This window comes from Anser cygnoides, chromosome 4 (genome assembly GCF_040182565.1).
Source record: "Anser cygnoides isolate HZ-2024a breed goose chromosome 4, Taihu_goose_T2T_genome, whole genome shotgun sequence".
In the NCBI taxonomy this organism is placed as follows: Eukaryota; Metazoa; Chordata; class Aves; order Anseriformes; family Anatidae; genus Anser; species Anser cygnoides.
The window spans coordinates 49,111,740-49,127,833 of record NC_089876.1 but is presented as its reverse complement, the minus strand read 5'-3'; the positions used below and the strand labels follow the sequence as shown (position 1 = coordinate 49,127,833).

At 37.4% G+C, this 16,094-nt stretch overlaps 1 protein-coding gene across 2 annotated transcripts in view; it reads left to right on the top strand.

Moving 5' to 3' along the window:
• Positions 1 to 10,524, top strand: part of PDGFC (platelet derived growth factor C) — a 120,915-nt gene extending 110,391 nt beyond the window's left edge. For both annotated transcript variants that reach the window (XM_066996100.1, XM_013175316.3), the window contains 3 exons: positions 2,357 to 2,564; positions 7,959 to 8,176; positions 8,891 to 10,524. In XM_066996100.1, coding sequence (XP_066852201.1) covers positions 2,357 to 2,564; positions 7,959 to 8,176; positions 8,891 to 9,007 — 543 coding nt within the window. In that variant the 3' untranslated portion in view covers positions 9,008 to 10,524. The remainder of the gene's footprint in view (positions 1 to 2,356; positions 2,565 to 7,958; positions 8,177 to 8,890) is intronic.
• The last annotated feature ends 5,570 nt before the right edge of the window (positions 10,525 to 16,094 follow it).

Below are 16,094 nucleotides of genomic sequence, written 5' to 3'. Positions count from 1 at the left end.
TTTCTGTGTATTTATTGCTAAGTGTGCATGTTTGAGGTTGTGAAATGTGAAAATAGATTCTAGATCAACAGATTTTCATCCGGAATTCATCGATTTGATTTGAAAACAAAAGTTGTCAGTATAGGTGAGACACTGAAGTAAATTCTTCATCTGGAAACAAAATAGAAGAACTTTTTTGTCAGGTACTAGTTCTACCATTTGTGCCGTATTTTATTTTTCCCCTTAGCAAAACCCTGCACCTTCAAACCAGGAAATGTGACTGCTAACAAATACATCATTGTGGAGAAAAACAGGAAGAAAAAATGTAATTTTTTTTGACCAGCTGAATTACAGTGTCACAGCACTATTTTGAAACTTGCTGAGTAGCATGTTTTGCCAAGAGCAAATATTTAAATTATAGACCAGAATCTGTTGCTTTATTATCATAACCTAATAGAGGTATCAACATGTTATTTTTTTTTAATATGGGCATTGGATAGAAGAGGGAAAGAAATACTTTAGTGTTTTGAACTCCACATTCATCCAGAATGGGAAGCAACCACTTCACTCACACTATTGAAAATATGATTAAAAAAGCAAGTTGAAAATACACTAAAGTTAGTAATACCAGTACATTAGGTTTATGTTTTGTGTTATCTTTACAAGACTCCCAGTTAAAAAACAGAACAGATCATTCTAGTCTCTGTAGTTCTTGAACACAGAGACAAGCCCTTGAAGCAAAAAATAGGAAGGGCGTGGTGGTTTATTTCCATTTGCTGCCCTTTCAACCTCAGATTTAGCCAAAAGCAAAAATGTATGTATAATAAAACTGAGAGCACAGAAGGGAGAAAATATTTATTGGTATGAAATATAGCTATGGTAGTCATACATATTTTAGAAAACTGCTATGTAATATGTAGTGCTGCAAGGGTTATTTTATTAAATATTTTTTCTTGCATAGCTGGAAATTCCTCATCAGTCTATTTCTGTGATCATTTTGAAAAGCTAAAGAAACACAACTGCTCTTACAAAGTATGTTTACACTTCACATTGGAGTACCAAGAGTGCCATTTTCACACTAAGTTTGCTGAGGAATTATATATGCATATTTATATTTTATATTTATATTAAATACATGAAAATTAAATTATTTAAATAGTTTAAGTTAATATTTTAAAATATTTAAAATATTTAAAATATTATAGTTATGTATATATATATATATGTTGACCACAAGGCATGTTAGTTCACATATTGGAGGAACATCCAGTTCGTCTTTCTTAATGTGATGTTCTGGGAAAATTCAGGAGGAGACCTCAGGAGGTCCCTAGTTTAACCTGCTCATAGTAGGGTCAGCTCTGAGGTCAGATGATGGGTCAGGGCTTCATCCCTCAGCCAGGCAGCGAAAACCTCAGGCGCAGCCTCTCTGGGCAGCCTCCTCCAAAGCCTGACTGTGTTTATAGTGAAAAAAAATTCCCTAAATCTTGCATGCACCACAATTGAGGGCAACAATGCACGTAACATTACACATTTAACTTGAAGATTCCTTGTCCTTCCTGTCCCCTAAATGAGCAGTAGTTTCAAATCTTTCTTCCTCCTTATGCAGTCCTCAGATAAATTGCCTTAGTGTAGTACTCTGGATGTAATGTTTGTAGAGCTTTGTGCCTAGGTTTCCCTTTCTGCCTTTTTCTATTCTTTTGAAAATGCAAATCAATAAATAGTTTTTAAATGGATAGTAGAGCGACCAAAATCAGAAATCTCACTTTGCTCAAATTGTCTGCTGCCGAGTGCCCCTGAACCAGCAAGTGCAAGTTTGTCAGTAAGTTTTGTGCTGTGGGAAAGTATGGAGATTTTTATAGTACTGAGTTACAGCATCTAAGTACCTTTGATAGCTTTGGGAATATGTTTTTTTTTGTTGTTTTTTTTTTTTTTCCTTAGGAGAGAAATACTTACAGTAATGTCAGATGTTATTACTGTTAGTTATTGTTTAACCAGAAACATAATTCATAGCACTGTATGAAACATAACTGGTGCTTAATGGGACCATATTTTCACAGTCACTCTGTTCTATTTCTAAAATCTTGTCCATCACTTAGTGAACTTCTTCAAAGAACAGGTATAGCAGCATGCTATCTTTAGGGCTAGGAATGTAAGAAGTTGGAAAGCTGTCTCATGGAAGGTTGTTTACACTTATCGCTGAAGAATAATTAGGCACTTTTTGACTCTTGTCATTTGTCTTATTAGGTAAACTGTGCGTTGGAAACAAACTAGCCACTTATAAACTTTCCCAGCTATGTAACTTCATAAAGTACAATACTTTATCAAAGCAAATCCATTAAACCTCTGACTGGTACTCTTCTCTTGGCTTTGATTGCAGCACCACACAGAAGCACCTAGCCCATCATTGCTACCCCCGTCAGCTTTACCATTAGATGTATTAAACAATGCCGTTGCTGGATTTAGTACTGTGGAAGAACTTATCCGGTACCTTGAGCCAGATCGGTGGCAGCTGGATTTGGAAGACTTGTACAGGCCAACGTGGCAACTTCTTGGAAAGGCATACATTCATGGAAGAAAATCAAGAGGTAAATTACTTTTCTGTTCGGCCTTGCAGTTTTCTACAGATGTGTTTTCTTGATAAAGAAACAGTAATTAAGAACATTCTTCACCTCAAACATTTGATTCCAAGAAAGGAATACATTAGAGATCATTGTTGGTAGCTATTCTTATGATCATGGTATCTGAGAAAGGACAATAACTAAACTTAGAGCTTAAAGGAACTTAGCAGTATAAAGTAACAGAGTGAAAAAAAAAATATAAGCAGAAAGGTTACCTTTCTGTAGGGAGTCGAGAGCTCTTTCTTTTCCACTGAGTGGTAGAGCATCCTGGCTGAGTGGTGTAATCTAGCTTTGTGGGTTTCTTTTTTTTTTATGGAGGATAACATTTTTGCTTCGATACGTTTACTGTATTGTATGAACAATTGGTTTATTTTGTTAGAACTGTTCCAGTCCCTACACCACGTCAACTAAATATTTATCTTTGGTGATACCTTATGAAATCACTGTATCCATGTCCAGTTTGACCATGGAGATTTCAACTTCATTAATCAGATATAAAGTAGATTATGTATTTTGAGAGTTGTGGAGCTGTTTCTTGTTCAGCAACTCATTTTCTTCCATCTACATTTGACATTTTTGCATTTTCCACAACATGTGATCCAGATGCTGCCCACTATTTCATCTTTATGGATTCCATGTGGATGGATAGCACACAGACAATACCTCCTTCCTTGCCCACCACGCAGCAAGAAAATGATGACATACGGGAGTAACTGAATAGAGTCCTCTGTTGGCAAATGTAAACTAGATTATCATCTGATCAGCAAGAAAAGGGAGGAGATGAAACCTTTCGTAACTCAAATTTAATTTTCTGACAGCTGATTCTTGGATCAGAGCCTAAAATTCAGTCCTTCATCCCTACCTCTGTTGCTACAGCTATGCACACAACAACTAAATTAAGAGTCAAAGAGGAGGAAGTCTATTTAAAAGCTTCCAGCAGTGGACTGTGTCTTTCAGATAGTCATTTAACGCTTTCCTAATTAAAGGGTTTCCGTGTTTGCCAAATGTATGCCATGAGCATACAGTAAGTGGGAGAAAAACAAAATGTAATTTGTGAAACCTTACATAAACTAAAATGCAGGTGTTGGATAACATCTATATAGACAAAAATGACTCCCTGCAAGACATATCTTTGAAAGAAACTATCAGAGTAAATCTTTTAAAGACTTCTAATTAGACGCTGAAATAGATTTTTCCACTGAATAAACATATCACGGTATTGCCACATTCATCTTGAAGAGACCACCCTCAGACTGCATTACTGTGTAATTTAATAGCTTGGGGCGGAAAATATGTCCAGTTGAGATGACATAGTATTAACTGCTAGGTCTATTCAATAGATAGGGAAAGCAAACTATTTATTTGTGTTTTTATGTTTCGTTTGTTATTCCTTTTAGTGGCATGTTTGCTGTATTTAAAAACCTTCTTAAGAAATGTTTGGGAGAAGTGCATGCCCTAAAATGTTTTTGTTTTTGTTTTTTTTCTCCTGATTCCAAATTATAGGAAATTATTTTCTTATAGTTAAATATAAAAGTTTTTTGCAATATTTCAGTGTAAAAAACAAATTACTGTCCTGGTTAACTGATAAATATCAGTTTACATCTAGATCAAATGTAAGTCTAATTGAAAGTGTGTTTTATTTTATGCAGAGTATTGTCCTCTATTCCTACTTAATAATTTGTGTGAAAAACTATATTTAGATAACCTAAATTCCACAGAACTTCTACGTCTGATGTTTTCTCTGGATAAATTGTTTTCAAAAACTTATAGCCAGGAAAGAAGAAGCACCAAGTTCAGAAGCTTTGATGTCTAAATATAGTCCTGAATTCTTTTATAATATTAAACATACTTTAAAATAAAATATATATTACAGTGCAAAAAAAATGATCGCATCACTTCCCACAGAAATCTTTGCGTAATCATCAGGCCACATTCTGCAGGTTTTTTTTTTTTAAAGAACAGAGACATAATACAACCATAGCACTTAGTACTTTTCTAGGATAAATGTTAAGTGATTTTTTTTTTTCTGTTATCCTTGTTTGCCGTCCAAAAATTGCATGGGAACCAATTTTGAAAAAGCCCTGTGCTATTGTAGGAGCCAGTAAGAAGGTACACTCCCAAGAACATCTCCAAGATGCTTCGGAACTCAAACCATTCTGTTGCTTTCTGTGCCCACACACAAGTGTCCCAACCATGATTTCCAACTGGAAAAAAATAAAAATGAAAACTTGGGAGAAGAAGGGTTAATATGGTACTAGATACAAGTCCAAGAAGATGCTAGACAGTTGCACTTACATTTTTCTCTGCTCCCCCCTCCTTGCTCCCCTTATTTTTATGTTAGTGTTTTCCATTCATGTGCTACTTCAGAACCTTCCATTCCTCCTGAGCTAGTGCTAAACAAAAGAACTTTGACTGTTCTGTCAAACGTGATACATGAGTGGAAGCCAAGTTGAAAGAGTGTTTAAATGTTCACATTATAACAGGTACTGTAACTCAGTGCACTTGGGAAATCCACATAACCTTTTATTGTGGTTAAGTAAACACTTTTAAGGGAATATATACATTCTCTCATCTAGCTTCATGCCCACAGTGTGTTAAAATAAATTTTGGACAGACAGATACTCTTTGAAAAAATAACAGCTTCATTCACACACTTCAAAGAAGTGATTATATAAGCACTAGATAAATTTGCCACAGACCTTTTAATAAAATTGAATTACATAAGGTAGGGCAAGGGTTCATTGTAAGGTATAATAGCAATATACCTTTATACACTGTAAAGCATGGCAACAAAATGTGACATTTTTCATCTCTCCTGAAGCCCATCATTACAACAACAGATGCTAAAAGTCAGTGGCCAAGAGTTGAATGAGTTCTTGCACAGAATCTTTTTAAAATTTTGGCCTGCAGGTCTGAGGGGGTTCCGTTCAAATTCATTCCAATTCTGGGGCAAAATGTGCAATACACTTCCTGCTTATTTTAGCACATTGCCCTTTTCTCTATTATATAACTGTATCTAGTTCCAGGAAACGGATGCATTCTTTTGCTGTTGTGAAAAGACAGGAGTTATCAGGAAAGCTGAATGCCACACAGGCATCCCTCTCCTGTGGATCAGCTGCCTTGCTGGAAAAAAGGCAGCAGTGCCTGACTTCTCCTGGTGAAGGGCCAACCAGACGTTGTATTAGGACACATAAGCCTAGCCTCTTGAAGTTCACTGTACCAAGCAACTTCATGCTCTGTAGAAATCTACCAGTAGAAAGCATAACAGAATTAGCATTTCTCTTGTGTTCAAGACATTTTATCCTCATTCAGACAATTCACTTCTTACATGTTTGAAAATGTAACAGGAGAAAGTTCTCCATTCCACAGTCCTTGATTAATGGAGGTAGGCATGTCCACCCTCTAAATGGCTCAGCCTGGAGCTATTAGCTGATCAGAAGAACTTAAATCATTTTTAATTTCTCACAGCAGATCTCTCCCCAGTAAGTTTTGTCTCTTTTTCTCTGCTCCCTTCTCAGCTTTCTCCAAGGAATGTTCTTGCAGTGTGGGAGGCAGAGTTGTGTCCTATCAGTAAATTTATTGGAGTTATTACACACTCCTCACTTTTAAAAATCAGATTGTTTATTTAGGAGCCTATGTTAACCTGATAGTGATGGAATGAAGTGCACCAGCTTGGCATTCACTGTAAATGTCAGCAGAGAAAAGGCTTCAGTGTGTTTAACTTACCCTTCACCACAGTAAACCCTGACTTATGGGTGCCAGTATATGGATATGGTCTGTGAAGAAAATATTTGAAGAAAGGTGGAATGAAATTGCTGCCCAAAGATCTGCTCCTGAGACAGTACCTGTGAGCATGTCTACTTGGGAAGTGCATCTTCTAAATTCTATTCCCTACATGTTTAAATAGAGTTGATAGACTCAAGTTCTCCGTGGTGATCTATAGGCTCTTTACATGGTTAGTACAGGGAAAAAAAAAGTATTTCTCCAAAGGGCCATTCAGATCAGGAACATATTTCAGCTTTGTTTGATAGCTTTTTATTTATGAACTACTAGCAATAACTACAAAGGATTTCTGAAATAACATTACTGGTTAATAATACGATTTTTAAACTGCACTGTGTTATTTGTATTCCTAGTCTATTCTGGAGTTAGCTCAGAAGCAGTTGGCTTCAAACTCTGCTCTTTTGAGATATATATTTCAACAATCTCAAAAGCCGTATTACTATAGGGTTTTAGTTTTTTTCTTTTGTTCAGGAAGATAAAATCATACTAACCAGTTGGAATACACTTGTGAACTGGACACTACTTCTGTTCCTTAATGGTGGTAGGTTTGGAGAGATGCAGTTCAGATGAAATATCCCAGATCATGATAATATAAGTCTGGCTTTTCTGGAAGGAGTTAAGTTGCACTGATTTTCACAAAGCTAAAAGATGTGTTATTTTTTTTCACTAAACCAATCCCAGGTTTTTCAGTCTTAAATGCCTCTTTCAAGGTTTGTTATTTCTAGGCTATGCAGCTAAGCGGAACCTAAAGTAGTGTGCCCTCTTTCTGATCTTTTCATGAACTAGCAGTTTGGCATAGTGAAACTCTAGCATGATACAGTGGAACCAGAGTATAGGCAAACTGGTGCCATATATGAATAACTTTATCTTGTATTTCAAGGGAGGTGCCTAGAAAGAGGAGCAATATTTTATTTAAGACACATGAAATGAAAACAATGCCTAAAAAGCAACAGAAATTCATATATACACTACTATGAAGGAGAAGGGGTCCTCTGAAAAATGGAGTATACTAAGATTAATAACACATACTTGTACAGTTATTTGTTGTCTATACAGTATTCAGTGGTGATGATACAACTTCTTGAATTTCTTTGTCCATAGAAGTGAGAAAGTATTTATATCCAAGAGGAACTTAATTATACCACCCTTGAAAAAAAGCTGTAATTGACATTTTTTTCGTCAGGGTGAGGTTGGAATGGTTTATGCAAACTAACTCAAAAATGTGTTTGAAAGTTTGTAGTGTTCTTAAATGTCATGTGTGTTTCTCAAATCCGTAATTAATATAGAATAGCAACACTCAAACTCAAACAACATGCAAAGCAGCCAAAGCTTATTTTATTTAATTTGAAACAACCCCTCCAGAGTTATAAAATAATTGGTGAATACTCCTAAACAAGGATCTTTCAGTTTAGGTTTCATATTATTTATATAACTGCAGTATTACACCTGTGTGCTGAACTTGTATGGCCTGCACAAAATTGAGTTTTCCTCAAGGGTTTTGCAGCGTTCAAGTTGGATTACCACCAATAAAGTTGTATTACGAATCAGAAAAGCACCAGTTTGTTTGTCTCTTTGCAGTGGTTGATCTCAACCTCCTAAAGGAGGAGGTACGACTGTACAGTTGTACCCCTCGCAACTTCTCAGTGTCACTGAGGGAGGAGCTGAAGCGAACTGACACCATTTTCTGGCCATTGTGTCTTCTGGTTAAACGTTGTGGTGGAAACTGTGCCTGTTGTCATCAGAGTTGCAATGAGTGCCAATGTGTACCAACAAAAGTCACCAAAAAATATCATGAGGTATGCACTTTTTTTTTTTTTTACATTTGCATGTTTGGAAATATTAAAAGCAAAATAAATAATTTCTTTTTACTACAGGAATGTGCCAATATATATCTTAACATTGTGTGTGCTGCACTCATAGTAAATAAGTTAAATAAAGTAAATAAGTCTTTTTTTTAAACCACTGTTAATGAGGTGTTACATAAAAAGAAAAGGTATCTTTTTAAAGTACTTTTCTGTGGAACTCTTAAGTCATTTCTGAGGTATTTGTTAACTGGTGCAGTTTGGATACATCACAACCACACCTCTTTGTTCAACTTTCTCTAGTGGTAGATATAAACTCCATGAAGGAAGAAGTATCTGTCCCATTTCCATTGTTATAAAGTTATAACTGAAATTATTTACAACTGAATTACCTAATAATTCAATTGGTTTAACTCTATTATTAGCCCTTAAAGTTAATGAAGTAGAAATATGAAACTGCAAGACTCTCTTCTTTGATACAAGCAAGTATCTGTTCAACATGTTTTAATCACTTTTGTGAAGGAATTGACGTAAAAGCAAAAATAAAAATTAGTGGGTGGAATAAATGTAGAAATTCAGCTGAGGAACGCTAATTTTTTTTAATAGGCTTCCTGTCATCCATTGTGTTTCCAGCGCAGTCTAACTCATAGTCTAGGTGTGTGATAAAGCACTTGCTGTTCTCTTGATGCTTTCCTTCTTTTCCTTCAGGTTCTTCAGCTGAAGCCAAGGACTGGTGTTCGGGGATTGCATAAATCATTGACAGATGTACCCTTGGAACACCACGAGGAGTGTGACTGTGTGTGCAAAGGGAATACTGAAGGATAAACATGATTTATTTGTGCTGTTTTCTTTTGAAGCACATTCAATCAATGGCTGATTCTATTATGGGGCTTGTGCATTATCTCCTTCTGTAATCTCAGTTGTTTGCTTTGGGGATCTTCCATCTTCAAGATTTACAGTGAGCTCTAAAAAGAGGAGAAGCCAAACTGGGATTATATGTTGTGTGACAGCTCTGTTTGGAGGCCCAGTGAAAGGATGGGAGAAAGGCATCAATGAGGGATTTAAAATATATGTATTGTTTTTGTCCCCCACAGTTTTTTTGACAATACATGGATTTATAATTTAGGAGAAAAAATTAAGTTAGAAGGCTCACATCACGGAGACTTGATCCTGCTGGCTGGCTCATTTCTACAGCTCCAGTACATCTGGCCTCTGGCTGAAAACATCTGAAATCTCTCTTTGTGTTCAACAACTCCTATGTACTCAAAGCATTCTCTGTTTTATAAACTTGGTTTATAACAGACTGTCTTGTACCGAATTAAACTTAATTTGTCTAATGCTGGTAGGAAAGACTGGATTTTTCCATATGCTCTAGCAAAGCTCCTGCCTTTTAGAAAGAAGACTGGACAATAACATGAGCTAAGGAAGCAAACGTTGAAAAGAACAGCGCCTTTATTCTTACTACTATGGCCGATGATTTCTTGTTTGTTATTTTTTATCGTGTACATTTTTATACTCTCCTTTTGACAATATAACTATTTGCTTTTCTAAACTTGTTAAATATATCTATTTTTACCAAAGGTATTTAATATTCTTTTTTATTACAACCTAGATCAACTATTTTTTAGTTTTGTGAAACTTTAAAGCCAGATTTGTACAGTTGGAGGAACAGAGATGTGGTTACAATGGGATAGGAGCACTATATTTTTACAATTTGTTGCTACACAGTGAAAAAATACATTTTTATTTTTTTTTTACCTGGAAGCACAGTAATAATAAACAGAGATGTGTGGATGAAGCTCAAAGCTTTGTTAGCTCCATGATACTGAATATACAAGAGACAGACGTTACTGTAAGTGGTTTCAGAAGCTGATGTTAAAAATTCCCTCTCTCCATTCTGGCCTTTGTTCCAGTAGAAAAGAAATGAGCATAGATAGATGCATTCTGGCTTGTTTAACTGTTTAATTTCTTTTAAGTAGGATGATCTACAACATAAGAAGCTCAGTGACTTACAGCCTTCGTGATGCATCACGGTCATGGGAAGGCAGCCTTGTTAATGTTGAAGTGTATGGTTTTCCATTGACATTTATAGCTGTTTAAATTCTGTTCACTCACAGGATCATAACACTTTGGTACAGTTTGACGAAATATGGTTTTATTTCTTCTGTACTTTGTATCCTTTAACCAATACACTTATCCCACCCTATGCAAATTGAAAAGAAAACAGTAAAGTATTTTGCTTGTAAAATGCTTTAACATTATGCCTAGTTTTTTTTTTGACTATTGGATTTTCAGATTGTAATGAATCACCAAATAAAGTAATAATGCTAATTTTGGGAGAATATACGTTTCTGTGTGATTGCATATATGTATCTGGTCAATACACAAAAATAGAAGAAAGTGAAGAGGGTGATTCTCTACCTATTTTGAAAGTCAGTTAAAAAAATGAAAGTCTTCTGTTACCAAGATTTTCACTTGTTTTATTGATTCTGCTTAGCTCTGAGACAAAAATAAATAAATAAATAAATAAAAAAGGGGGCTGGGGGAAGGAGAAATGTGGTGGTATTTGTATAAACATTTAAAATGTTAAAAATTGAGTGGATGTGAAGCCATCAACTAGAAATAACATCGTCTGTTATTGTTTCTATTATGAAAATGAGTTCTGATGGTGGTTTTGCATGTTGGTATGACTTTCTGATATCAGTTCTGGAAAATTCTCAGGTGAAATCTGATTCTATCTTACCTGGCCTATTTTACCTCACCCTCAGTCTCTTACTGAGTAAGACAAATATCTGGTGTAAATGCAGCATATAATTATCCAGTCTGAACATTAACCCTATTTTAGAATGCAGAATTGTGGACACACAGGAAATGTGGTTTACTTGAATTTTGAGTCCCTGACCGGAATAAAGTGTTTTGAAGGGATTATTTATTTATTTATTTATTTATATTGTGATTTCTTTGTCATGTCAAAAGCTTTTTTAAAAAGCAAATTGGGATAAAAGCAGAAATTATAGCCTCTGGTACCATAATTCATTAGAAGAACTGAAAAATGTAGTTCCCCTACAGAAATTTCTGCTGTAGGAAATGCAGGAGGTCTCATCCAGTAGGTAGGCTTGCTAGTGGAAGAAGGCATGGCATGCATTTTGGGGTAGGTATTTAGTGGCAGCAGAGGAATGGGCAGCTCCTGGAAGCATACAGGATCCGGAGGGCGATGTTTTCCAAAAGTGACAAGGATTTCTTTTATTGCCTCCTGCCTTTGGCTCACTTCCTTCCTTGCCCATACTTCTTGTGCCAGTTTCCTTCCCAGCTGCTTGCTGTAGGCCCAACAATGCTGCATCTGAACTTGTTATTCCCATGCTCTTTACATCCCCGTCCCCAGCACTCTCTCTAATGTGACCCACAATCACCATCACTCCTTTTTGCCATCCTTGTGCCCATCCCTACTGAGCGCTTTCCATCCTCAGCTCCGTGTTGAAGCTGTGTCTTCTCGCTGCCACTGCCTTGACCTTGTGTTTTTGGCCTCCCCTCGCTGTCTAGTGTGTGGAGGATTACGGCAAGTCAGGTGTGAGAGAGAAGTGCCAGCTATTGGTTTTGGGACCTGCTGCCACGTCTGGAAAGGGATCACGGGCATGGAAGGAAGGCCTGACCCTGCCAGCGCACCACATCTGCCTTGTGCTGGGGCACACTCTCATTTTCCAGGACAGCCGGGACATACAGTGGATGCGGTTGTTTTAAAGGACAGGATTTGGGAAAGCTACTAACAAGCTAAGCAATGAAGGGTGAAGCTTTCCTGCTACATCCTCTCTCCTGTTTAATAGAGCAGCTGCCCCCTGAGCATGGATAATTCACCCTGGGGGCCTGATGGCGTGGGGCCTTGCTGCACCCTGCCCCTGTGCTTAGCCAGCTGGCCGGGCTTGCCAGGGGCCTGCACCCAGAAAAGTCTCAAGACGTTTTGAAGACGCCCTTCTGACAGCACAGGAACACTGGTGTGGAAAAAATAAAATTGGTAATTTCCAATAGTAGGCGGGAAGAGGTGGGACTGAGGTAAAATCCAAGGGCTGATGAGGGTGTGGGCAGCAGGGCTGCACCGCCACTGCTGTGGTGGGCTGGGCCAGGCCAGTGGCACTGGGGTAAATGCAGCAGACAAGGGCAAGAGCAATGGTGCTGATGACTACAGTCTCCTGATGTGCTTAAAATTCCTGTTATAAGATTTTAGATTCTTCCTCTGAAGATTTTATTGCCTGAGGATGAAATTTTTCAGTCAGGTGTTCCTGAGGAGCGTAACTCCTCACAGCCTCAAGGTGAGCCAAGGTTTCTACACCCACAATTCCACAGAACATTCAGGAAGTGATCCTCTCAGGGAGTTTTTTTAATTGTAATTATTTATGTCCTGTTGTTTCTAAGCAAAAAGACAACAGTGTGGTAAAAACTAACTGAAGTTATTAATCATGAGTTATGAACAAGCAAATAGTGGTGCCTCTTCCACAGCTTTCATCACAGCTAAGCACAAAGGATGCCATATGTGTAAGAAAAGATTGGCAAATGTGAATCAAAAGTTGATGATTTTCAATGTGAAATAGAAGTTGTGGGCTTCAATTTTACCTCTTCCTGGGCATTTTTTAAACTATTACTGTCTATTTTAGGCTATGAGTTGCTGAACTGTATTAATGAAAGCATCAGTGTTTGGGAGTAAAGAGGGAAATGACCATTTCCAGTAGGCCTAAGCAGTGAAAACAACGGAGTGGAATAAAGTAGCTCCTGTAAATAGACAAAATCCAAATAGTGTAGTCTGTGTTTGTAGGTTGTATCATATTCCCAATAAATGGCTTAGGCTAAAAGTAATTAATCCCCCCAGAGGAATAGGTGGGGAGTTGCCGACCGATGCTGAGCCTTGTTTTTATGGATTTTGTAGATATTTACATTCCTGGAACCTTTCTGTCAGCCTTTGTCAGCATGGGAGTGATGGGAAGCAGCACAAAAACTTTAGTCACCAAGGGCGTTAACTGCAGATCTGTTGGCTCTTAAACTCTTTTAAGTTTACTTGCTCTTTGTCTGCCTGGTTGCACAGGCGCGCAACTCCTTTTCAGCGTAAGAGGGGAAAAAATTATTTGTGGCTCATACAAGAGTTCATGGAGGGGAAAGAAAGACAGAAGCACAAAGCTACCTTATTTAGCAGATATTGCATCAGCTACTGTAAGCTGTTACCTTATTTCCTTTCTAATGGAGGACTGTGTTGAAGCTCTTAAATTTGCAATTCAGATACTAGCTGCTCAAATAGTCTCATTTCAATTGCAGCAAACTCTGGAAATAAAAATTGGAAACATTTACTTTCTATTTGACTTCTAAAGATACTGCAGTAATGCTACTGTTCAAAGCTCTGTCATAAGACCATGCAGAAATTCTTAAAGAATGGTAATTGCAATATTCACATTCAAACCAGGCTGTGAAGCTAAGTAATCTAACCTACTTTTCTGGTGCTGCTTGGGACAATTTGATATTTAAATTAGCTTGAGTAAGTTTGCTCTTCGTTATAGTTTTTTTTTTTTTTTTTGCATGGGATGTTTCATCAGACAATTTGTCTTTCAAACTCCATTTATGCACCTTTCAAACCCAGTGGCAGTGTTTTTGTTTCTTTGTTATCTGCCAAAATCACAAAGGAAAAACATGACTACTTTTTCAGCATAAATTGGACAAAGCTGTTCAGAGAAGACATAGTTTGCCTATTGCTTCACTGAAACTCACCTAAACTGTTAAAAGAAAAATAAGCGTATAGCTAAGTCCTGCAGGAAAGGTGACAGGTTCTTGGAAAGTGTGATTCAGAGCACGTAAGCTAGATTCCTTCTCTGAATCATGCTCTGTGTCACTCTTTATTGAGCTTGTCTGTCTTCATTAAGTAGAGTCAAAGTGTGGCCCTCCCACTTGAGGCAGCTCTGTTAGATGTATGAAGTTAATCAAGGTGAACACCCCATTTATAGGCTTGTATTCTGAGGGTGGGGGGGGGGGGGGGGGGGGGGGGAGGGAAGGACACCAACAAACAAAAACAACAACGACATCTCTCTTTCTCAAAGAGTCTCAAGACATTTTGCAGCGTGGAATGGTTTTTCATATAGCTGATTTGGCAAGCTTTTATTTTGCCTAGTGAAAGAAAGTCAGAAGCAACAGTTCAACGCAACATGCCTATGCTGCCTTCCTGAGATTCTGCCGCTCTGAAGACGGGTTCCACACAGCTTGGTTCTGACTGGAGTCTAAAAAACCACTTCCCTCATAGAAAACTCTGCCCTTCTTTCACTGGGCAGGATCCCAGTAAGATAACAAGGTTAGCAATACATCTTGTTTATCTGTTTCACTTAGTCCTGCTTCAGTCATATCCACGCGGTATGCCTCAGAACCTCAGATAGCACCTACATCAGACTCATTTAAGAGAGGCCAGTGAAGGCCATGATGTTTAAAGAATATTGTTTTGAAGAACGGCAGCGATCAGTACAGTTAGCATTTTTGTGAACGATCAACTGCATGTAGAACTAACAACACTGCTTTGTTTTAAAGGCCTCATTTAGAGACTGATCAGAAGAAAATAATGTTTAAGCTTTGATTTCATTCTTTTTAAGGTTTTCCACAGTTTCAGAAAAGGAGGGACAGTTCTTCCTCCTAACTAATTATTTTTTATTTTGTATCCTTGTGTCATAAACCGAGCATTTTCACTTCAAAATAGTGAAATAAACACATCTCTCTCTGTCCTCAGGTGTTAAAAGACTGGATTCCCCCAAATTCCTTCTGCTTTCAGGGAGATCTCGATTTTGTTGTGACTATACTTTTCAACGAAGAAAAGCAGGTGATCTGCCTACCATATATCTTTATGCTTGTGTAGTTTGTGCAGTTCCTTAAAGATGTTAAGCAGTTTTTGTTTGTTTCTTTGTTTTCGATATAGCTATGCTGAGGAGGTCTTATGAAGAAACTGGCTTTTTTAGAGGCTTCACATAATTGTGAAGTCATAGTAGACTTTATACAGATGAAGGGCATACAGAATCCAAATCTATAGATTTTCACCACTGTTCTTCAGAAGGGATATGCCCCATGTGTAAAGCCTCAAAATAAGTCTGTTTTCCTGTGACCCACTTTTTACGTTGAAGGTATGTGTTGAAAGACAACGTATATCTGAGCTGTAAAAAAGCTTTTTCATCCAGAGACTTAAGCAACCAGAGTTCTGATTCACTCAGTAAGCCATAACAACAATCTCATGCAATGTTATGCTGCGTAGTTAAATCTCAGAGCTTAAGCACAAAATTTTGATATAAGCAGAAAAAACAAGAATCAGAGGCAAAGTAAACCTGCAAGTTCTCTTAGTTGTACAATAAAATCACATCTTGGTTGTGGGTGTAGGGTGCGAGGGGATCCTTTCTTGGCTGTTTTATGGCATCTGACTCTTTGGGGAACAGTGTGTATGTGTTGCTGAGAGATATGAACAGTGTATGGTCCTTGGTCACAGGCTGGATTCTACTTAAAAAATGGTTCTGGATAATGGAGGATTAGGAGTCTGTTTGTGAGTATGAAAACAAGCAAGAGGTCTGTGTTGCTTTAGACCACTCATTCATCTACTTCAGCGTTGTTGTCTCCTAATGTGTTCAAAAAGGGCAGATTAGTTAATTCAGTACCAAAAAGGCAAGAGGGTAGTGGAGAACAGATGATTTACACAGGAAAAACAAGAAACTTGCAGGTACCATGAAGTGTTCAATAAAAGCAGTAGTGTCATACAGGCTATTTATTTGGTGGAAGGATTAAAAAAAAAAAAAAAGCTACTAAACTAATCATTCTTTTACAAAGTGTTGTTAATATGCCATATATTCTTTCTTTCTATAAATGTTATTATCCCTAAGGCACTGGTCAGGTCAGACAATCTTTTCTCATACAT